This window comes from Phaenicophaeus curvirostris, chromosome 13 (assembly GCF_032191515.1).
Source record: "Phaenicophaeus curvirostris isolate KB17595 chromosome 13, BPBGC_Pcur_1.0, whole genome shotgun sequence".
In the NCBI taxonomy this organism is placed as follows: Eukaryota; Metazoa; Chordata; class Aves; order Cuculiformes; family Cuculidae; genus Phaenicophaeus; species Phaenicophaeus curvirostris.
In genome coordinates, this window is record NC_091404.1 from 9096937 (window position 1) to 9120515 (window position 23579).

At 49.5% G+C, this 23579-nt stretch overlaps 1 protein-coding gene and 1 long non-coding RNA gene across 2 annotated transcripts in view; both read right to left on the reverse strand.

Moving 5' to 3' along the window:
• The window catches only part of GPR50 (G protein-coupled receptor 50), a 40662-nt gene extending 34614 nt beyond the window's left edge, over nt 1-6048 (reverse strand). The window contains exon 1 of the mRNA XM_069867675.1: nt 5848-6048. Coding sequence (XP_069723776.1) covers nt 5848-6022 — 175 coding nt within the window. The 5' untranslated portion in view covers nt 6023-6048. The remainder of the gene's footprint in view (nt 1-5847) is intronic.
• LOC138726210 (uncharacterized) overlaps nt 1-23579 on the reverse strand; it is a 219331-nt gene that overhangs the window by 154267 nt on the left and 41485 nt on the right. The gene's annotated exons all lie outside the window — the stretch shown is intronic.

The following is a 23579-nucleotide window of genomic DNA, read 5'->3' on the forward strand; positions in this document are numbered from 1 at the left end:
CAAGCACCTCACTGCTCCCGCAGCCCCAGGAGCCCAGCGCAGCCCTGCTGGGAGGAGAGATGTGCAGGGGTCTGGGTGGGAACCCAACATGAACCCTCAAAGAAGGAGCTTATGAAGATGAGTGACATGGGGACAGTGACAGGGGACAGGACAAGAGGGAATGGCCTCAAGCTCCGCCAGGGGAGGTTTAGGCTGGGCATTAGGAAAAAAATTTTCACAGAAAGGGTCATTGGGCACTGGCAGAGGCTGCCCAGGGAGGTGGTTGATTCACCTTCCCTGGAGGTGTTTAAGGCACGGGTGGACGAGGTGCTGAGGGACATGGTTTAGTGATTGATAGGAATGGTTGGACTCGATGATCCGGTGGGTCTTTTCCAACCTGGTGATTCTATGATTCTATGATGCTGTCAGAAACCTCTCCAAATTGGCTGTGGTGCTGCATCCCGTGGCCGCAACACAGACCAAGCAAAGTCCCATCTCGCTATGCAAATCACCCTATAGGAAAAATACAGGTTAAGACTGTTCTTTGCTTTACACCACTATTACACTTAAAGCTCACGCTGTACCATAATTCAAATTAATTTTCTCACAGGTTTTATCCTGCAGTCACTCCCGTTGCTCCCACCTCCTGTGCCCAGCGGCCCCGCTCCAGTAGCCACCTGCGGAGCCACAGGGGCAGGAGGCTGCAGCAGAGGGACACAAGGAGGGACCGACACATGCCCATCCGCACGCCTGCTCCACTGCTCCCAGAGCCCACTGGGTGCACCTGGATACACTCCGCTGCTCACACAACAGCCCACTTCCACGAAGTCCTCTGTTCAAATCATCACCGCACCAAGCCCCGTCCAGGCTTCCCTGGAGCAGCCCGATTGCCGCAGTTAACATTCCCACGGTTGACGGCACAGGGAGCATCGCTGGCAGTCAGCTCGATATGGCAAATTCATCACCGTCCAGTTGAGTGAGTTAATAGCGAAGCTAAAAGCAAATACTGCCATGGGTTATTCCCCACCAACAGCGAGAGCATTTGTCAGCAGCTCACCCATTTTATGTCACCAGCCTCCACCCCACTGAAGAGCCAAGCAGGAGCCACATGTCACCTTTCCGCATTAGAGGACCTAGGGAGCAGGGAAGGGGTGCAGCTCCAGGGTCCTCTAGAATGCCAGCAACCTTCAAACTGTTTCATCAACAAACAGCACGTTTCCCTCGAGAAACATCTCATCTGGCCCACCACAAATCCAAGGCACCAGCTGCTGTGAGTCCCTGACATTTCAGAGGGTCAGAGGCTGGGTAAATCAGAAGCACTGGTGGGAGTTTGCCATAGACAAATGAATCAGCAGAGCAGATGAGAGGCTCCTGAAGCATCTACCCACATTGTACAGAAAGAAGATATGTAATTTCATGCTTGTGGCAGATGCTGGAAGGTTTGTGGTGCTAAAAAAAAAAAAAAAATTTAAAAAATTAGAAAAAAATATCTGAACACACCTACAGAAAATAGCTTTCTAAGACAGGGGAAGTCTGCAGTAGCTAGAACTAACCAATCATAGCTCTAAACTGCATTTGAGATAAGGAAACAGAATATGATCCAACACAAAGTCTCTAAAAGGTCAGTTTCACCAAACTAGAAATAATCAAACACAAAAATAACTGAGAAAAAATACCTAAATATAAGCAAATGAGACAGTGCTCACTGGGAGATGTTTAAAAATACCTTAGCAGAACCTTCCTTCCCCCTCAAAAGCAATACTGTATTCAAATATGTTTCTTTTGTTTAAAATAAGAATTTTTTAAGATAGGAGCCAAATAAAGAAATAAGTAAGCACTATAAAATTAGTAGACAGAAACACATTTTATAAAGAAAGCTATTGATGGGGATAGGTATGTCAGGAAAAAGGCAACAATCGATTAATAAAAAAAGCTTGATGCTGAAAAAGTACAGTCAAATTATCCTGATGTAGGAGATGCAGAAAATATAAGCTTTTCTTTTTATCTCTGCAGGTAAGGACAACAGATCTTGTCTATAACAAAATTCACTGAATTCTAGAAGCAAGCTGGCCCAATACCCACCACCGTCTACTAAACATCTTCACATCTGTATCTAAAAGAACTGCACTTCAGAGCGTATAAAGGAGCTCACTAAATCCCCAATATTGACTTTGACATAAAACAATGAACATAAACCTGTCCTAGGCCAGCCAGGAAGTTCCAGAGGTCTTGGAACAATAAATAAAAAACCCTACTTAAGGAAATAAAAACTTACTGTTGTGCCAATGTTTTCAGAGGGCAAAGAGCCTGACCTGGGCCATGCAGGCTGGTTACCCTGCCCGTGATCCCCAGCAGGGAATGCCAGTATTCGGAGATGGAAACACAATTAGTGCTAGTCAACACAGTTTTCTAGTTTGAGGGCATGTCAAACCGATCTAGTATTTCTTCTAGAAGTACACATTTGGCTGACAAAGGTAACTGTGCTGATATAATGCGTGCAGACTTGTGTTTGGCGCTTGACTTCAGCCACTGTGACAGTCTCAGAACAAAACCCCTCGTGCCAGGCCAACATCCCTGTATAGCGCACACCCAGAGGATTAAAAGCCAGTTGAGCCCAGTGACCTCATTAGAGTCATACCTGCGCCGCCTGCCCCAACAGAGGTTTCGGCTCCCGAGAGAGAAAACGTTTCCAGGAGCGAAAAGGGACCACGAGGCAGCAGAAAACACTGTCTGCACACGAAGCTCCAGGCAGCACTGGTGGGAGACGCGGGGTTTCAGGGAATGCACTTTTTGGCTGCATATCAAAGTCTGCATCAAGTTCAGGAGAGCTAGAGAAGGGTATTACCAGAGTTTCTGTCCAAAGAGCAGGCTGCCTCATTGAAAAATATTGGCTGGGTTTAGCGCAGATTTTCACACTTGTAAAGCTAGCAGGACCCACAAATGAAAAACTGTGAACTTAGTCATGCCAACAGCTTTTGGTTGGCCATGCGTCTGCGTGTGCCGTGTAATACATGGCTCACTCATGCTATTTTCCTACCTGGGCCTTAATCTGTGCTCAATGCTCGCAGCACCTTCCATTAACAACACAGGACACACCAACACTCACCCGACATACTTTACTCCTTCACAAAGGGAAAGAGGAGTGGAGTGATTTCTCTTGGAAAGTTTTAAAGGTCAGGATTTTTGCTTTTAAACTCCACCAGTGCAGGGACAGCACGGCCACCAAGTTTGTGAAGGTTTTCAGCTACCAAAAGCGTTCACCCCTTCTCACCTGCCTCCCATGAAGACACACACACATCTCTCCTGCCACAGGAGCAGAGTTATTCTCCATGCCCTTCACCCTCAACCATTTAAATGTCCTGTACCGTGGACATACTGACCAGAGCCTGGAGTTTTGCTTGAAGCTCTTCGATCACACAGGCAGCTCCAAGTGCCTGCGTAACCTGGCATTACTTTAGGACCTTATAGCAGGGCTCTTGCTAGCTCCCCTGCAAGCTCGCCCCAGAAACAGCGTGGCACTTCCAGCATCTGGCAAGAGCCGACACGACCACAACAATATCCTTTTCATTGACTGGACTGGCTCAGGGTAGATTTGAACATGAGCAGAGAAACATTTTGTCCAAAGGACTTCAACCTGGCTGCTGCGCTCCAGCTGAGCCCCTCCTGTTGATGGTGTTGCTCACGAGTTAGGAAGAGCACGAACTGACCACAGACTCCTGACTTCTCATTATGCACCCAGGCAGGCAGACATCCTACTTGCTTCCCAACATGGACAGATGCAGGATGTTGTCTGAACATCCTAAGCACGCATGATCTTTACAGCAAAACAAGATGACAACAGTTAGATGTTGGTTAGACGTTTTACCTTACAGAACTTCAGACCATCACCATCGTCTGACCACCTCACTTTCCTGCTGCTGAACCCTTCTAGTGACTTGGCAAAGGCATTCCTGGTTTAGGCTGTTGACTGAAGGAGGAATGAAGGAAGTCAATGAAGCAGGACGAGTTTCTCAACACCTACCACCACTTTGAAGCACGTCACATTGAATTCCCCGATAGTCAGGCTCAAGTTCTGTGTGTGACGAGAGCCACCTCCCCCTCAAATGAGTGAGGTTAGCAAAGATTTTACTTGTGTTAGTTTTCCTCGCACCTCCCAAGAGCTTGCACACTACAGACTAGCGACAACATTTGGCAAATATCTCCATGGTCCCTTTAAGGGAAAGCCTTTCTTTGTCACTTTCTCAGGGACTTTAACTCCACTCGCAACAGCGGCAGTCTTCAACCGTTTGAAAGGTGATAAAAGCTGCTAAATAGTTTCAATCTGCCTAATCAACCAGATAACCCAAACTACTTAGTTATCTTGATGGAAGAGGGAAGGGTGTCTCTAATTTCTTTCCCAGAACCACCGATCAGAAACTCGCAGCGCTCACATTTTAAAGTAAATCTGAAGGGAATGGAAAAAATACCTTTCCCAACTATATTAAAGTTCTCCTAAATCCAGCGCAGCACTTTTGCTTACTGTGCACACCATGGGCTGCGCCTCGTGTACCATTTAGAGAAGAGCTCACCAGTCGAGGTCACTGCACCCAGCGCCTGCCCCAGCCAATAGCCATTTGTGACCATTAATAAATCAATCAAATGTTAAAGGCACTGGAAGGGAAATCGTCTCTCAGTTTAACCCAACAGCTGCTTTTTCTGAACTCTGTTGACTTACTCTGCATTTACAGAGAGATCAGCATCTCCAAAACGCTTCCAACTTCGACTTACAAATTACCAACACTGGAGATATTTCGATATTTCATTGAAACCATTTTACAAGGTGTAAAACCAAAGGTCATTTTATGACTTTCGTTGTCAAAGCAGACAGTGGGGGGTCCTTTAGCAAAATATACACTACGGCACGTTTTTAGCAGCACTGCACAGAGTACTCACAAGTCCTTATAGAGCATCTATAACCAGAGCTATTTTATTGCTAAAATAACCAAGACTTTGAAGGGAAAAAAAAAAAAAGCACACAAAAAAACTAAGAAAAAAACCAAACCCCTCTAGTTTTCTATAGAATGGTTAATATCAACCATTTTCCTAGATTAATTCATTAGGGAGGTCAATACACAAGGCTCCAAAGCAGACTTTCGAATTACCCATGGGAAAAACATGGAAAATCTTCACTCTGCTTTGAGTTCGTTCCCTGAAGCACAGCAGCTGCGAGCTGGAAACGCCAAACACATGCAAGGTTGGGACCTGCAGGCAAGCGGTCAGCGTTTAACAGGCTCGTCCCGACCCCGCGAGCAGCCTCGCTCCGCACCCACCTGGAGCCTCCCTGCTCCCCTCGCTCCGCTTGCAGGATGCGGGTTTTACCTGAGTCGCGACGGGAGTTCGAGCTCCTCGACTTGCAGCCGCCGCCTCCGGGAGCGAGAAGTTCCGAGAAGTTGGAGGACAGGCGGAGCGCACGGGACGGGCGGGGAGAGGCGAGCGGGGGGCGGCGCGGGGGGCTGCGGGGACCCGGGATGCGGAGCGGGGGGGATGCGGAGCCCCGGCATGAGGAGCCGGGGGATGCTGGGGGAGGATGCGGAGCCCCGAGCGCGGGGGTGATGCCGCGCCGTGGGATGCGGGGGGATGCTGCACCCCGAGCGCGGGGGTGATGCGGAGCCGTGGGATGCGGAGCCGTGGGATGCGGGGGGATGCGGAGCCGTGGGATGCGGGGGGGATGCGGAGCCGTGGGATGCTGCGCGGGGGTATGCTGCGCGGTGGGATGCGGAGCCGTGGGATGCGGGGGGATGCGGGGGGATGCGGAGCCGCTCCGCCCGCCGCCGCCAAGTTGGCACAGCCGCCGCCCCCCCCCCCCCTCCGCGCCCGCCCCGCGCTCACCGGCGTTGCGGAGCTTCTTGTTCCTCAGCACCGACAGGATGACCAGAGCGTTGCCCAGCACGTCCACCACGATGGTGAAGATGAGCACGGCGGCCAGCGCGGTGGCGGCTCGCACCGACGGGGCCCCCTCCAGCCGGCACCCCGGGCAGCTCCCGTTGCTCCCCGGCCGCTCCATGCCCGCCGGGAGCACACACACCCCCCCCACCCCGACCCCGCAACCCCCCGGGGGGCGGCCGCACGGCGGGGAGCGGCGCTCCCGGCTCCGGTCCCGGGGGGCGCCCGCCGCCCCCTCCCCGCGGTGCCGCCGCCCTGCCCGGGGCGGGGCGGGGGGGGCGCCCGGCGCGGGGCACCCGCCGCGCTGCTCGCGACGATGGCGCCACCGCGCGGCGGCTCCGGGCAGCGGCGGCTCCGGGGGCGGGGGGCGAGCGGGCAGCGAGCCGCGGCGGGGAGTGAAACCGGCACCGCTGCATCCCCCGCACCCACCCGAGCGCCCGAGCCCCGCGGCCCCAAAGCCGCTCCCGGCGAGCAGGGAGGCAAAACAGCACCCGCAGGGGCGAGCAGGGGGGAGAAACGGCACCTACAGCCCCTCCCGGGCGAGCAAGGGGGGAAACGGCACCCGCGCTCCCTCCCGGGTGAGCAGAGGGGCTGAGCAGCCCCACGGTTATTTCAGAGCCCGTAGATGTAGCACTTAAGGATATGGTTTAGTGGTGGACGGGGTAGTGGTGGGTTTACAGTCGAACTCAATGATTTTAAAGGTCTTTTCTAACCTTAGCTATTCTTTGACTCCGTGTGATTGTGTTTTCTGAATTGCAAGCGTTTTCTTTGCCTTTTTCCCCACGCAAACTGGCTGGAGAGCTGCCGGGAGGAGAGGGACCTGGGGGTGTTGGTTAACAGCGACTGAACAGGAGCCAGCAGTGGCCCAGGGGGCCAAGAAGGCCAATGGCATCTTGGCTTGGATCAGAAACGGCGTGACCAGCAGGTCCAGGGAGGTTCTTCTCCCTCTGTACTCGGCACTGGTGAGACCGCTCCTCGAATCCTGTGTTCAGTTCTGGGCCCCTCACCACAAGAAGGATGTTGAGGCTCTGGAGCGAGTCCAGAGAAGAGCAACGAAGCTGGTGAAGGGGCTGGAGAACAGGCCTTATGAGGAGCGGCTGAGAGAGCTGGGGGTGTTTAGCCTGGAGAAGAGGAGGCTGAGGGGAGACCTCATTGCTCTCTACAACTACCTGAAAGGAGGTTGCAGAGAGGAGGGTGCTGGCCTCCCAAGTGACAGGGCACAGGACAAGAGGGAATGGCCTCAAGCTCCGCCAGGGGAGATTTAGGCTGGACATTAGGAAAAAAATTTTCACAGAAAGGGTCATTGGGCACTGGAACAGGCTGCCCAGGGAGGTGGTTGATTCACCTTCCCTGGAGGTGTTTAAGGGATGGGTGGACGAGGTGCTGAGGGCCATGGTTTAGTGATTGATAGGAATGGCTGGACTCGATGATCCGGTGGGTCTCTTCCAACCTGGTTATTCTATGATTCTATGAAACTCTGTCCCAAGGCCATGCAGCCTGTCTAAGCCAGCCCCCCCTGAGCCAAAGCCATCCTCACAAGAACTTTTTAAACCAATTATGCCAGAACAAAACCATACACTTCCATTTCAGTGCTTTTTGCCGATTGTAGCGTGTGCAACACAGAAGCTCTGGCAGTAATTTGCAACTTCACCAGCCCACTTGCACACTTCTCAGCTGCAGGAAAGTAGCAATTAGCAGGGTGTATGGAAAGCTGAGGCTTCCAAGGCACCTTTTGTGCTTTACTCCACACCAGCACAAGCAAGAAGAGACCAAGCCCCTGTGGCCAGGTTGTGGCTGCAATACCACAACCACATGAATTCTCAGATTTATTTAGAAAATAAACTCAGCAAATGGGTTTTATGGGCTGTGGAGATCAGCCCTGATGCTGTGCTAGGGTCTGGGTGCACCCAGGCAGCTCACCTCCCACTGACACCTCCCCTGGCTCCAGTCCAAAGCCACTTCTCTGTGCCTGAGTTAACGTAAGGGCCGTGTCACAGCCTGGGATTCTTACAACTGTCTGGTTGAGGGAGTGAATAACAAAGCTAAAATCAAATGTTCTGATGGCTTATTCCTCACCAGCAGCGAGGCACAGCCGAAAGGAGCAGCAAAGAGGGTCTGCTTTTGCAAATATTTTCTCTCTGTATATGAAGCAGTTTTGTTTACAGGCGTTTGGCTGGTCTGTGTTGAGGACCTACCTGTGGTATAGATGTAGGGACAGGAGTAGTTCATCTGGACACATCTTTTCAACACCTTTCACCTTCACATTGGTCTGCTCTGGCAGCTATGCACCATTTTTAAGATGCTGTCAGAACATTTCAGATGGGGAGAACCAGGATGCGACTTCAGAGGGCGTGAACTTTATATGCAGGTGTCTTGGACTTGCTAGTAGAAGCATGGCTTGAAGCTAATGTTGTTCAAAACCAAGGATCAAGCTGCCTCTCCAAGCATTTTACTTAAAGTTGTGTGCAATACTATCACTTCTCCTCTGACTCTGGAGGCTTTCAAGAGCCTCAGCAAACCTCACCCAGAACAATTATCTTCTGCTAGCACCAAACCTGCTTAGTGACATCTTCGAGCCCTTCCCGTTGTGGAGGCTACCAAGTTGGGACATCCCGCAGGGAACAGTTTTCTGGGCTTGTCTAATGATAGCAAACAGTAGTTGATTGCTGAATAACGAGAAGAGTATTAATGTAAACTCTGCTGAACCGCACCGAGCCTAGACCAGCTGCAGGGTGGTTGTGTGGATGTTTTCCAGGACAAGAGCACTGATGAGAGCACTAAGGCAGCTCAATGAAGATTTTGGCCTCACTTACACTAAAGAAAAAACACCTTGATAGCACAGCAGTGTGAGGTGGAGGGGGATCACATTTTATGAAACTGCTGCAACTGGGAAAAAAAGAGAAAAAAAAACACAAAAAGGGCTTTTAACCTGGTAACTTTTTTTGGTGCATAATTTATGCCTACAAAACCCAATTGTTTTCTATGCCCTGGTGCAACTGCCCTATATGGGAAGGTCTGCATAGCCTCACCAGGCATGTGTGCATCTTCATAGTTATAGCAACTAATCTCACATGAGACACTCTGAAGAAATTATGATAGATGTAGCAAGCAACTGTTTTCATCAGTGGAGTGATTTAGATGAACGATATTCAGGCTGTTTCCTCCCACCTTCCTGCTAAATGGACTCTTCACTGCTTCAATTAAGAAAAGGCTCGCACTCTAGGAAGCAGTGGCAAGGAAAAGAAAAAAGTAGAAGTATCAATAAGAGATTTTTAATTACGCTTTGCCAGAATCTCTGATGTAAATCACACTGAAATAAAAATATCCCCAGTGTATTAGAAGAATTTAGGCTCATTTGATTATGCAGAGACCATGAACGTGATCACAGGATAAGGCAACTGAATTGGAGTCAGAAACCAGAGTACTTCAGTATCTAAACAACGCTGAGAAAGGTATGTACGTGTGCACAAAGAGGAAGACCAAGCAGAATGCAATCAGTGCAAAATATTCAAGCACCATAAATACATTTCAAACACTCCTTTTGCAGAAATGTAACGGCTTTGCAAACAGGGAGGCTTAAATGGGAAGCACCTGGCACCTTCCTGCTATGCTACTCACATCACAGCAGACACATGCAGAGAATCGCTTATCCCTTTCAGAGCATAGGGCTCGTCCAGTGGCATGAAACGTCACCCTTTTCAACCCTACCTACCAAAGCACACATCTCAGTAAGAGTGAATCCAGGTATACCATAATAAATGAAAGCTCGCATAATTGAAAAATAGCTGAGGCATTAATCTTCCTTCTTGGTACCTTGAGTCCTCTTTAAAAAGATTATTTTGTCTTCGGAGACAGCTTTAATGCTACTTAATGAATCACTTATAAATGAAGGATTCCCCCTCCCCTTGCAGGGACAGGCTGACTACTACACCGATTTTGTCAGAGAGACAATTAACTTTTGTCAAATACACAAAGATAATGGCTGTTCTCCACAAATACTACTGCACTGAATTTGGCATATTTAAGGCCAATTTGTCTTGTCATTTTGACTGAGCCTGCTTAGCAACAATGACATACCCATTTCCTTTAGCTGGAGCTTGGGAACTCCTTGTGCTTACTAAAATAATAAGCAGCCCTCTGAGCACCCTCAGGAAGAGGTAGGTTAGTGCTGGATAAAAAATACCAGGCTGGGAAACTGAGAATCCCAACATTCAAAGGTATTTTGGTGTCCAGCTTCAAAGAAGAGAAGAGATATGAGAAGGAAGGAGGAATGTAGAAAACCAGGACACCAGGAACCATTCCTCTGAACTTCTATGCTGGATGTCTTAGTTGCAGACAGGGTGCAGGCAAGTTTTCTTTGAACTGTAACTCCTACCCTGCAAAAGCAGACATCATGGAGTGGGTTGGTTGTTTCTCCACTGCAAATAACTCCCAGAGCACTGCAAAGTCAATTTTGTAGCATGAAGTCGTTCCTAACACAGATGTTCCCAAGAAGAAATACTCTATTATCTCACTTGCCTGTGTCCTACCAAGCGCTTGCTCTGCTCCTCAGATCCACACACACAGCACAAAGATACTGAATGAAGCTGAATCCTTCCCCTCCCACCACACCAGCCTGGCCAAATACTCATCGTTATTTCCAGGAAGAGCAACACACAATACAAGTTGTGACTTCTCTGTAAGTGGGCCTTTTGACTCAAGCAATGGTCTTTGGGAGAGACATATGAGCAGACACAGAAGCAGAGCTAATAAACCCTTTACCATGCGGGCTGCTCCCATGCTACTTAGCCCTGGGTGGGATGCAGAGGAGCCCTGCAGGGTTACCTCTGGTGATGGGCAGAGTGGGTCTTCTCTACCCCCAAGTAGACCAGATGAGGGTTTGGAGTTCTCTCCTGCCTCCCTTATTGATACCAGCAGCTTGCAGCAGTTTAATGTCACTGGGATGAAGTGATTAGCCACTGGAGAGCTTCAGCATGTGCCTTTCCAGCACAGTCTGTTTTTCTTGTTTAAGATTCTGGTCTAGACCCCAGACCATGGAGGTTCATTCCTTGGCAAAGTCTTGGACTCTTTGAGCTGACAAATATGGCTTAAATAAGCCATTTAGTTCCCCACTCCCCCATGCATCATGGCTGTTTTTTTCCACCTCCTTGTCTCAATTCTGCCCATCAATCCACCATGTGTCCAGGAGGCCAAGTTATTTCCAAACCATTACCAATGGGGAAATCACCATCATCCACCCACAACTCTCTAGCCAAACACATAGAGCAGTAGTTCCTCTCTCAAACATTTTTCTTGTCCATTTGGACTGCACAGCTATTTATTGCAGAGGCAGTACAGCTGTACTGCACACAGCATAAGAGAACCCCAGTCTTGGGGAAAAAAGCACTAGTTGCTTTGGCAATAAATAGATGAATACAGCAGCTTGCCCTGAGCTACCATCACAGAAGAGATCAACAAACAAGCAGCTCTATTTATGCCATCGTGCTTGCATAGAAACTCCAGACAAACTAATAACCTCATGTTCAGCCACTTCCCCTCCTTGTCCCCAAAGCAGCAGCCTCACGCAGAGCACACAGCTCACTTGCCCAGAATAGGCTTTTTTGTAATTTCTCAAAAAGCTGCGGACACAGGCCTGTTCATTCAGTTCAACTGCTTAATACTGCAGTCTAAATAAAAAGGGAAAGAAGGAAAACTTTGTATTCCTTTCGTACCCTGAATATAAAATGACACCATTAACATTGCCTTGGGATGCAACATCAAACCACTTCCTTTGCTCTGAGATGGGATTTAAGAATAATTACTTTGAGGCTGACTTGCCATTTCAAATCTCCCATTTTTTCCCCATCTCAAACTCCAGGACGCAACACGAATGAAATCAGAATTAGCCTCATTACAAACAAACAAGGTGGGGGGTGTGACCTAGATTCACTTCGCCTCTCAGAAGGAAGTGACGGCAAAAGTTTAAAACCTGCCATACAGGGCTGTCGGCTGCAGCACATTTAGGTCAAAGTTTGCTGCAATCAAATTGCGCTTTTCAGAAAGGCTTTTACTGGCGGGATAATTTGTATGGCAGTGGAAGAATTATGCATGGGATTTGTACAGCCTCTGCGCAACTCCAGTCCTTCCAACACATGCAGAGAAATCCAAGCTCTTCCCTGCAGCATCTGCAGTGGCTTGAACCCAGCTTCGAGACCCTAGGGACATATCAGGGCAGCCCTCACCACCAGCCATGTAAGTGTCCCGTGCTGTGCCAGGCTGGAGCTCGCCTTGCTACAAATCTAGAGGCACTAGGATGAAATGTGAGTTTTTTTTCAACTACCTCATTGAATCCTGCTGAAAAAATCCTGCTCCCAGCGAAGGCTCCAAGCTTGGTTGCTGCATGGGCTGCCGGGGCTGCTTGGATGAGAGCCGAGCGGTAGCACAGGGCGCTGCCCTAGTGAGAGTTGCACTGAAGGAAATACATGGAAATGATCAGGCTGGTGGAGTTTGTTGTGATGAACTGGGGAAAAAAAACAACTCAGGGAAGGTCACAACTGTTTACCCATCAAGCCAGGAAGATTCAATTGATTTATGACACGGCTAACAAAGGCTGAAGAATTTTAAGCACTTTAGTATCTGGGTTAGAAACTCCAACATTGCTCAACAACAGGCAAGTTACTAAAGGTGCTGTTAGCTCAGTGCTTGTCAGCAAGGCAATGAATCTGAAAAAAAAAAAAGCAAAGCAAAGCAAGGAAAGCTGGTTCATGACAGACAAGTCCCCCCTGACAGGGCCCTATTTGTCTTCCAGATCTGCCTTTAACTCAAGTGAAAAAATGACCACTTATCCTCCTCACACCATCCCCACAGAGCATGTGCTCAAGCGAGGTTAGGCAAGGCTTTCCCCTGTACGTGGAGACCTGGGGTGGCAGGAGGTAAAAAAAAGAAAACCTCATATTTTTCCCATTAAGATTCCTCATCTAGTCCCTTTTTCTACCAGTGAAAACTAACAACAAACCCACTCCTGCTCCTTATAGTTCTCCTTTCACCAGTCTCTTTCCAGTCCATCCCTTCTGCCCTGACATGCAGTGCACACAGGAATCCCTCTGCTCCTGCTTTTGTGCCTGCAGGGATGCTAGCTGGCTCACTCTAGGTTTTCTCAGTGCAGCTTTCACAGGCTCTCACCTCCCTTTCTCTTATCTGTCTTTCCGCCGCCTCCCCAAGCCTGGTGTCTGTGCCAGTTAGGGGTCATCTGGTGGGCAGTGAGACAAACTTTTTGGACACAACAGGGTATTACCCAGTTTGCCACCACCTGTATGAAGAGAAGGTAACTAAGCTTATCCTCTGCATTTCAAACCCAACAAAAAGGACTAGTTAGCGCTTCATAAGAAGGCAAGACTTGCTGCCTGTCCAAGCAGAGGTGGAAAAGTTTGTGTGGCGTCACAGATGTTCAGCATCACTTGCCAAGCACCTGACCTTGCCATGGGGGGAGTGGTGTGTGACTCCCCTTCCCCAGTTTGCATTGGGGTTCACCTGGATGCATACCCACCTGCCCACACCCACTTTGCCTCTGCTGCCCAGCACTAAATACAAGCTGCTTTTGCAGCTGGGGATACCACGAGCTTGCCGGGGCACGGAGCAAATCCATCTGGACTCCAGCCAGCCCAGCTTGCTGGCACCTGTGGCACCCACCCAGCTGCTCTGTCACTGTGGGGACACTCAAAGCTGATGCCACTGTCTTGTCAAAATCACTCCATTGCCACTAGCAGCTGCTTTCCAATGCTAAGGTTGCCCTTTCCAACTGGAGGAATAACAGTCTTAAAGGAAACAAGGAGGCTTCCCTTCCCTGCACAGCCCTCCTGCAGCCTGATTTGTGGGAGCTGTGACCAGTGCAACTTCAGGAGCACTTGGCACTAACTGTCTCATCACAAGGCAGTGGCGCAGGAAGGACAGCGTAACACGCTGTACTCAAAGTATCGAGCTCTTAATTATGGCCCAAGCAGCACCTCTGTGCCTGGAGCAATGGGGCCTCAGCTGTATCTGCCACTGTTAGCAAGATCCTGTTTCACTTCATCCTCATTACGAGAAATAGCCTGCTTGGATCCAGCAGCTGGTGGAGATGTTTCCTCTCGTGAAGCAGATTGCTTTCTCCTGTCAATTATGAGCAGAGAGCTCGGCAGCCCTGCACAAATTGCTGGGTGAAAGCATAAATAGGAGTACATGGGAACCGATTATAGTCTTGGTGGCAGGCTTGCTTAAAAATAGCTGATGGAAACACAGAGGTCAAGAGAAACAAAAAGGATAGAAGTGATAGTGATCACAGGTGGCATAGCAGTGCTGTGAAGCCTGGGAGGGAGTGTGGTCCCCACCATGGCACAGCCATCCACAGCAGCAGTACAGCAGGGGTTAACAGAGGGCCTGCAGCCAGTTGATGACAAAGCCACAGTTTTTTTTCCCCTAGTGAAGAGATTCCACATTTTTCAGGCTATTGCTTCAGTACTTACCAGCAGTGTGCATCCCGCAGCTGAGAAACTTGGCACCCTTAGGGAAAACACTTCTCCCTCTCACCATACTCTCACTAAAAGCCCCGATTTCACCAGTCACCCCAGCACATCTGCAGAGCTCTGTGGGACTTCTAAGAGGCGAGCGACCAGGTCTCCAGGCTGAGGCTGCACATCAAACCTTTACATGGCACACAGCACCAGCATTCACACTGCCAACAGCAACTGCCCTAGAAGCCCAGCATGGTTAAATTTCAGCTGAGCCTCATAAACAGACCTTTGTCCTCATGGGTTCCCATTCTAGAGAAAAGGATGAGAAAGTGTGTGCACATTTTAACTAGCAGTCTCAGAGGTGGCTTCTTCAGACCTACAGACCTTGCTGGCTCCTCCTGGGCCAGGTTTACAGCCTTCACTGCCCCATCTGACTCCTGGCACCTGCCTTTACTCCTTCCTTTGGGGACAGAGCTAGTGATGTCTCTTCTGCCTGTAGGTCAGCCCAGGTTCAGGGCTAGTTTGGCAAAGGGACACCTTTCCTGCCTGTTGCTGGCAGCAGACAAGCTGAGTGCCCATCTAACCACGTTCACTTTGTTCTGCCCTCTAATACATTGCTGTTCGTTAACTTCCATGGATCTTCAGCCCACTCCCCATTGCCTAGTCTGACTTTCTGTCCCTGTACTTTCAGCCTGTCACTGTAAGGGTAACGTAACACCCAACAAACATGTGTAGCGTTACCCGTGTTTGCTTCCATCCCGCCCTTCAATGTCTCCATCCAGAAATCTCCTACTCAGCATCAGCTCTGCACACTTGCTCCTGTCAGCATCTTGCAGGCTCTGCAAAAGAGTATTGATTCTTGCTCATAAAGCAGTTCTGTCTGAAGAAAAGCCATTGTGTTTTCTTGAGTGGCCTTTGAAATCTGGCCCCTCTATGCTTTGCAGATCCCTTCTTCACCTTTCCACTTCTGCCTTCCCCACAGACCCATTGGAAATAGGGCTTTGCTCACCCACCTCACCCTGACCCCCTTCCTTTCTTTCTAGACCCCACAGGCAGAGCTCCCTATGATTTACTTTCTTGCATTCAATACTGCCAAGTCAAAGGAACCAGAAATCTGCAGCTGGCAACTTCAGGCTGCTTTCCAGCTCCTCCATCCAGACCTGCCAGCAGACGTTTTCAGTTTTGGTTCTCAGATCTCCATTACAGTCTGGTCTCAAAACAGTGAATTCACCAGCCCTCCAACTGTGCATGTTCAGCTCCACAGCCTCAAAGCTGTTACAAACGAGCCACTCCTGCTTCTCGTGAGAAACGGGTATCCCTCTGACATGTCTTTCTTTGGAGGAGCGCAATAGCCTTCAGATCTCTTTAGAACACTTTGGTGCCTGGTTTTCCCCTCCTACCTGATTGTAAGCAAAGACAGATCCTCAGATCTCATGATGTTAAAGCTCTTCTTTATCAGTAACTCCACTTACCTCTGCAACAAGGTGAAAATTATGCTTGAATTTCTGCTGCTTTCCTGGAGGATTTAAGCAACGCTGAACTGTAGATGTGTCTGTTCTCCTGCTGCCTTTCTCTCAGCTACCTGTGCCTGGGTGTTCTCTGGCCTTCCCACAAGCATTTCTGGGCCCAGGTTATATTCAGTAGTGGAGAAGTGAGAGCTATGGCTCATAAGTCAATATGAAATTTCACTTAAAGTTGAACTAATAACTTGAGAGAAGAGAAATGGGAAAAGGAGGATTTGCATGTCTTGTGTTCACCCTGCTCTCCTACAACCTGACTGAAGAAAGCAGATTTAGAGATGTTAAGTCAGTTATGAAGTTCAAGAGGGTTGTATACATTTAAAACAAAACCCCCAATGGATCAAACGAATTCCCCTTTGAGGGCTTGTCCCTGCTCCTGGATGGGGCCAAGCCCTCTCCACAGGCAGAGGGGACTCACGCCTGGCACTTAGCATGCACAAAAGAGCCCAAAGGAGAGGGCTAAGCTTGCTGAAGGAAAACTGGTTGCAAACCTTAAGGAGCAAGACAGACCTGAGATAAATACAGCAAGCCTGAAATTAAATACAAATCCAACAATAGGAAAAGTTGCCAGAGATATTTAAGGTTTGTATATGTGTGTTACACATATATCTACACACACACAGATATATAAAGATCAACAAATCCTATCTGTATGCAATGTGAGCAAGATGTTGCTATAGTAATCTTAATTTTATATTCCTTACATTAAGAAGAAGATTGCAAGTTGTTTGGCACTCAGACCGTCTTTTTGTTATAGCATGTGCTGCCTTTAACCCAGTGGGACTGTTCTCTGCCTCTTGGAGCTATGAAAATAGAAGTAACTACTAACAATAATAGCATCATCTCTATACGGCAGCCTTGATTCAGTCTCCTTTAAAAGAGAAGATAGAAATGGGCAGATAGAAAATGAAACTGTTTCCGCATGTTAGCACCAAGTTTAGGGTTGGATACAGGTACACCCCTAAGGATGGGCAGGGACCCGGGGAGCTGTGTTAGAGAGCTGCCAGAGTAGTAGGAAGCGACATCACCAAAGCCAGCAAAGGCTACCAAAAAAGGATGGAAAGCAGAGTGAGGCATCCACACTACAAATGTGCTGCCTGTGCTGTGGCGAGAAGTTTCTCCAAAACCTGATGTGCTGGTGTGGGACAGGGCTTTCTGCCCAAGCTGAGGGTCTCTGCCTACGAGACAGAAAACTAAAGCTAAAATTCAAACTCTTCTCTCAGAACAGCTGCCCTCTCCAGTAGGAGCCTGGTTCATCATGTGGTGGGTGAGGGGACACCCACTGCTGGGCTCACCCCTGCAAGCTCTGTGCAGCCACAGGACTGTCTGTGCCATTTTGGAGCACACATCCACCCATCATTCTCACACAAGACATCTTTAAGCAGTGACAAGATGTGATCCTGGGACTCTGTCCCCACAGCAAGAGCTGAACGGCTTCACTTTGGAGGTAAAAATCTCCAGCAGAAAGCATCATGGAGCCACACCTAACACCAAAATAAGACCATCCTTCTTTCACCTCCCATAAGGAACAAAAGCGGGTGGTGCATTAGGGGCACCACTTATTGAATCATAGAATCATAGAATAACCAGGTTGGAAGAGACCCACCGGATCATCGAGTCCAACCATTCCTATCAAACACTAAACCATGTCCCTTAGCACCTCGTCCACCCGTGCCTTAAACACCTCCAGGGAAGGTGACTCAACCACCTCCCTGGGCAGCCTGTTCCAGTGCCCAATGACCCTTGCTGTGAAGGATTTTTTCCTAATGTCCAGCCTAAACCTCCCCTGGCGGAGCTTGAGGCCATTCCCTCTTGTCCTGTCCCCTGTCACTTGGGAGAAGAGGCCAGCTCCCTCCTCTCCACAACCTCCTTTCAGGTAGTTGTAGAGAGCAATGACGTCTTCCCTCAGCCTCCTCTTCTCCAGGCTAAACAACCCCAGCTCTCTCAGCCGTTCCTCATAAGGCCTGTTCTCCAGCCCCCTCACCAGCTTCGTTGCTCTTCTCTGGACTCGCTCCAGAGCCTCAACATCCTTCTTGTGGTGAGGGGCCCAGAACTGAACACAGGATTCGAGGAGCGGTCTCACCAGTGCCGAGTACAGAGGGAGAAGAACCTCCCTGGACCTGCTGGTCACGCCTTTTCTGATCCAAGCCAAGATGCCATTGGCCTTCTTGGCCACCTGGGCCACTGCTGGCTCCTGTTCAGTCGCTGTCAACCAACACCCCCAGGTCCCTCTCCTCCAGGCAGCTTTCTAGACAGACTTCTCCCAGTCTGTAGCACTGCATAGGGTTGTTGTGCCCCAAGTGCAGGACCCGGCACTTGGCCTTGTTAAACCTCCTGCCATTGGACTCTGCCCAGCGGTCCAGCCTGTTCAGATCCCTTTGCAGAGCCTCCCTACGCTCCAGCAGATCGACACTTCCACCCAGCTTAGTGTCGTCCGCAAACTTGCTAAGGGTGCACTCAATGCCTTCATCCAGGTCATTGATAAAGACACTGAACAGGGCTGGACCCAGCACTGAGCCCTGGGGAACCCCACTTGTCACTAGCCTCCAGCTGGATTTCACACCATCTCCCACCACTCTCTGGGTTCGGCCATCCAACCAGTTTTCCACCCAGGAGAGTGTGCGCCTGTCCAGGCCAGAGGCTGACAGTTTCTCAAGCAGAACGCTGTGAGAAACTGTGTCAAAGTGAGAAACTTTGTCAAAACCATTGAAGCTGTCAAAACTATTGCCTCTGACCCACAGCAGCTAATCCCTACCTGGGTTTCCCCCTTCCTGAGAAGGGCTGGAGGCTGCACAGGGGATTACTGCCCTCCAAAAGCCAGGGACCTGAGCCCTCCCAGGGAAAAGGAGAGGCAGCATTTTGCCTCTGTGTTTTCAGGTGGTGACAGACCAAGGGGAGGTTCAAGGCTGGAGACCCACATGGCCCCTGTACACATCCCACATAATGCAAAAGCAAGCACTGCCTTCAAACATCTTTACCCAAGATCAGCTCCTGGACACATTTGTTTTCTCCAGATTGATGGTGTTTACAACTCCAGGCGTCTTCTCAGTCATCTATGATCTCTGTCTGGGAGCAGGTCTCTTTGGGACATTGAGTGACAAGTATTGTTACAGTGCCAAGGAGATGGGAGTCTCAACTGCCTGTGACAGGCAGATCACTGTGAAATCATGATTTATTTGGAGTTAAATTAAGTTATGTCTCTCTTCCCTGCCTGCTCTGACAGTGGCTGCATACAGGTGTGCTGTATTTCTTCCTCTAAACAGGAAAATGCAGGGCTATTTGCCAACAGCTAGAGATCAGAAGGTGCCCGAATATTAAACTCCAGGACAAAGCTCATCTGAGCATATCTGAGGCAGGGGGAAGCTGAGAAGCGACAAACAGACGGAGCTGAGTTTGCTCTGTTTTGTCTTATGCCATTGCTTGGGGAATTGCAGGAAGGGAAAACAGGTGAATTATTGTCACCTCGAAACTTAAACAAATGGAGGCTTCAAACAAAATTGCATTGCTTACACATTCAGAGAGGGAAATATTTACCTCGCATGCAGAAATAAATGTTATAGTTTATGAGTCATATAAAGCCTTTTATGCTGAAAACCCTGCTCTGGATAAGGATGGAGATATTTCTCATTGTGCTCCTGATCCATCCAATTTATTTGCAGTGCAAAAGGATCAGTGAGGACCTTATTCTCCAGAAGATCTGGCAATGGGAAAGGTTCTATCATTGGGGCTGGATGCCCACCTGTGCCTCCCTATCCCAGCTCACGCAAGGCCCTTCACTCACCCAAGCAGCCCCCATCACTCCTGGCAGAAGAGGCTCCAAGTACCCCTTTGCACTAAGGGTTTTGGAGTCACGGTGTGGCCAGCTGCAATAATGGGGCTGCTCTGCCACATGGCTGCTTGCCAGAGGATGGAGTGGGCTGCAGCACCACGGGCTCCTCCAAACTGCCCTGTTCACAGGCAAAACCAGGCTTTGGGCAGCACAGAATTGGGCTCGGGTTGCACAAGAAGCAGAGCAAGGTGGAGCACAGGGGGAGGCAGGGTGAGCAGAAGGGAGGTGCTGTCTCTCTCTGCAGCCTTGGGTGCCCCACATCGCTGGAACACAGGATCCCAAACATCCACTCCTCTCCTCTCAGCCCATTACAGAGATATGTGTGTGCACACAGATACATGCATTAATGGATGAGCCAAAGATGGGTAACCCCTAGTCCTTGGGGTGCACTACGCCCCAGCCGATGGCACCACATCCTGGGGAGACGGCTGGCAGCAGCAAAGGTGGGAAAAACACATTCACGTGCAAGGGGTTTGGGTCCCGGAGCGACTGCCAGTGAGTTCAGGCATCACAGCAGTACAGAATGAGTTTGCCCCAATTCCTCTGCCTTTTGGGACAGACATTGCTATCACCAGAGCCTCATGCCTTCTAGAAAGGCACCATGCCCTCTGTTGCTGGTGATTTACTGGGGAAGAAGCCTCATTTTTCACTGATATATTAGAAGCATACAATGGATTACAGCATGGAGCAACCTTGATAGCTGAGAAATTCAGTGTATGCAAATGTGAGCCTTATATGGCTCTGTGAAAGATGAGCTTGTAGGAGGGACGTCTTTGTGATACAGTACCAACAAATAGGTTGGTATTTAAAAGCAGGGACTTCTCCACAAGCCGCAATGCACAGTCTACTGACATCTACAAACAGCAGCTTTTACTGGTGGGCACAATTTGAATCTCTGCTCTGCAAACCTGCTCTGCATTTTGCTGCACAGCTCCACGCCCTTCGGGATGCCCAGAACACCAGCACACATACACCCATAGATGCCAGGCTGCTGAAAGCAAACCACGAAGTCACCTGCAGCACCCGCAAGCTCCCAGGCTCAGCTGTACCACTCCCTCATGCCTAAACTGCAGCCTGTGTGAGGCCACGAGGAGGCAGGAGGAAGGGCCTGGGGCTGTTTCATCCTCTCCTACCTCCTACAGCCCTTTTGAGTTCAGGCGTTACAGGGGAGCAAGCACAGGTACAAAAAGGGATGAGGTGGAACTGATAGTTCCCCTAGACTGGTGCTGCCCATTGCATGGGTCAGCAGGCGCCAAGCTGCAGTGAGCATCCTCCCTCAGGCATCCCCTGCAGCACCCAAAGTGGATACACCACCTCCAGCCAGCGCTGGGATGGACAGGGATGCACAGGGATGCTGTGCAGTGCGTGGCAGCTGCCTGAAGATGGCAAGCCAACACTGCAGTTTATAATACATGCAAATAACCCCGCTGGAGGAAGAAGGGGGCTCCCTACAAATAAGAGGGCTATATTTTCTTCGCATCCCATGTAGTGTCAGAGGAGAATTTAAATTGCGGTGTTTATCAAACAGGTCTGAGTCTTTTTTCTTTCCCCCTCTTTGTTAAATGCTGCCCGTCTCTCAGAATTTCAAGCAATACTCCTGGTATTGCACCAGTCCTCGAGCCCAAATGCAAAGTCTGAAGAAGAAATTGCAATGCATCCTTTGGCACCAGGGAGCCATAGAGCTAGTGTGTGCATGCAATAATTTATCCTAAGCCTTCCAGTGGCATTTTATGTCTTTTTGCTGTAGTGCTATTACAGCTTTGATTACTCCATTTTTATGTTTGTCAGCACAGCATATGGGCAAGATAATTTGTATTCGAAGTATTAAACTGGTAATGTAAATTATTAAAGACCCAATTCATAAAAGCACTACATACCATATGCAGATGCCTTCTCCTGAACTCTCCCCTCCTCTTCCTGCCCAATTTGCAGACCTGGAATCAGGCAGTTTGAGCAGGACGGGGACAGCTGCCAGCTTCCACCCCAGGGACATCAGGTTCATCCAAGTGGATGTCAGATGAGGATCTAGCACCTTCCTCTTCCTGCTGTCCCCTACACAAATCATTCATCCCCAGGCACCTGTTGCCCATCAGCTCAGCTCATCATATGATATAGGAAAAACTGTTTTCCCATTTTTACATCAACCTCCTTTTGCTGCAGAGCACTGCCCGAAGTTTGTACACTCTGAATGTGGCTGTTGCAAGGAGGCAGGAGGAGGAGATGAAGGTAACTGCTGTGGCAGTTGTGCCTCATTGCCCTGGTTTCATAGTGGGTACTGTCACTCCTGTGGGCAAGCACCCAGCCCTTGTAGGCAATAAGTCACCTCTCCCTGTGCTCAGCCTCCACAGGATTCCAGCAGCCACTCCAAAGGGCTGGGGGCAGCAAAACCAGCCAATCCCACAGGGAAATTGGGCTGCAACCCCTGCAATAACGGACAACTCATTTCAGTGGCTGTTTACCAGACCATACACAGTACCATCATGTTGAGCAGATGCCATCTTCTGTTTTTCTCATTACCAAGATTTACTGTCTTATAAGCTTATTATTGACTGAGGCTTTAGGCTTTCTTCAGGCTGAGGACAAGGAGAATGCAAACTCCCAGCAGCTCCCGCTTGCAGCATTCCCCACTGAAGCCATCAGGACTGAGCTGGTGCTTGGGGCTGCTTTCCTTAAACCTGGACACCCTCATTTCTCAGCAAAGGTTTCGGCAACCCAGAAGGGTAGCAGGGAGCTGCAGAGTGCTGTGTCCCTGCCATGGGGTCTCCCAAAGCCACCAGGGAGCCCTTCAGACTCCATACAGCGTGGGGCAGTTCCAACGCATCATACTACTGGTGCTTCTGAAAAATTACATTAAAACTGAGGACGAATTGGAGCTGTAATGCTTAATTGTACTCAGTCTGCATAAAATCATGCAAATCTCCTAACCTAGAGTTCTCTCACAGCACATAAATGCTTTTCTGGCCCTGCTTTTTAGGAGAAATGCACTCCTCCTCCCATCCTGGGAAGAAAAGGAGGATTTCGTATCTGGCTTCCAGAGATTTAGCATCCAGGAGGCCCAAGGGTGACGCCAGGGGTGTTGTACCGCTTCTCCGGACCTCCTTGTCTCCAGCCAAAACCTGCTGCTAGTACAGACCAAGATGCAGGCTCTCTAGTACACTGGAACTGAGCAAAGGAGCAGGTTCACCTGCACATCCACACACCACTTGCTGCTCCCACTCACTCTCAGCAACAGCTTCCTAAGGTCACACAGACACGGTTCAACCCAGTAGGACACAAAGGCATCCGAAAAGTAAAAGTGCTGCCAGTACCCACTGGGACTCAGCTCTGCTCCCCTGTCAGGTCTCCTCGAAAAAGGAAATCACAATTTTTCCAAAAATAGACCAGAAAACAAGATAGTGCAGCAGGGGATTCCAGCTATCAGTACGGCACTGAGAGGCCTGTGGACCAGATTAGCGTTTGTATAGCTAACAGGTAAAACAAGAACATCACACACAACGTACAAAAAAAAAAAATAGAAGCTTGGTCCTTTTCTTCTCTCCCTAAATTTTGCTCATTTTGACACAACACGGGCATGTTTCACCGAGTCAGCACTTTCGGTGGGTGCTGCCACACAGCTGCGTTGGGCTCACTCCTCCATCCCACTTTTAGTTCCCTGGGGCATCGTGTCTGGCAACAACTGGCACATGTCCTTCGACCACCCTTTATTATGCCTTGCCTGAGTCCCCAGTGCCCTTGTACCAGCCTCTCTGTTGCAGCACTGATTTTTTATTTTTTTTTTTTTTATTAAAAACCCCCTTGCTCCCCCAAGCATGACTCAAAGCATCACCAAGCTCTTGCATCTGCCTTGGGGTGATGCATCTG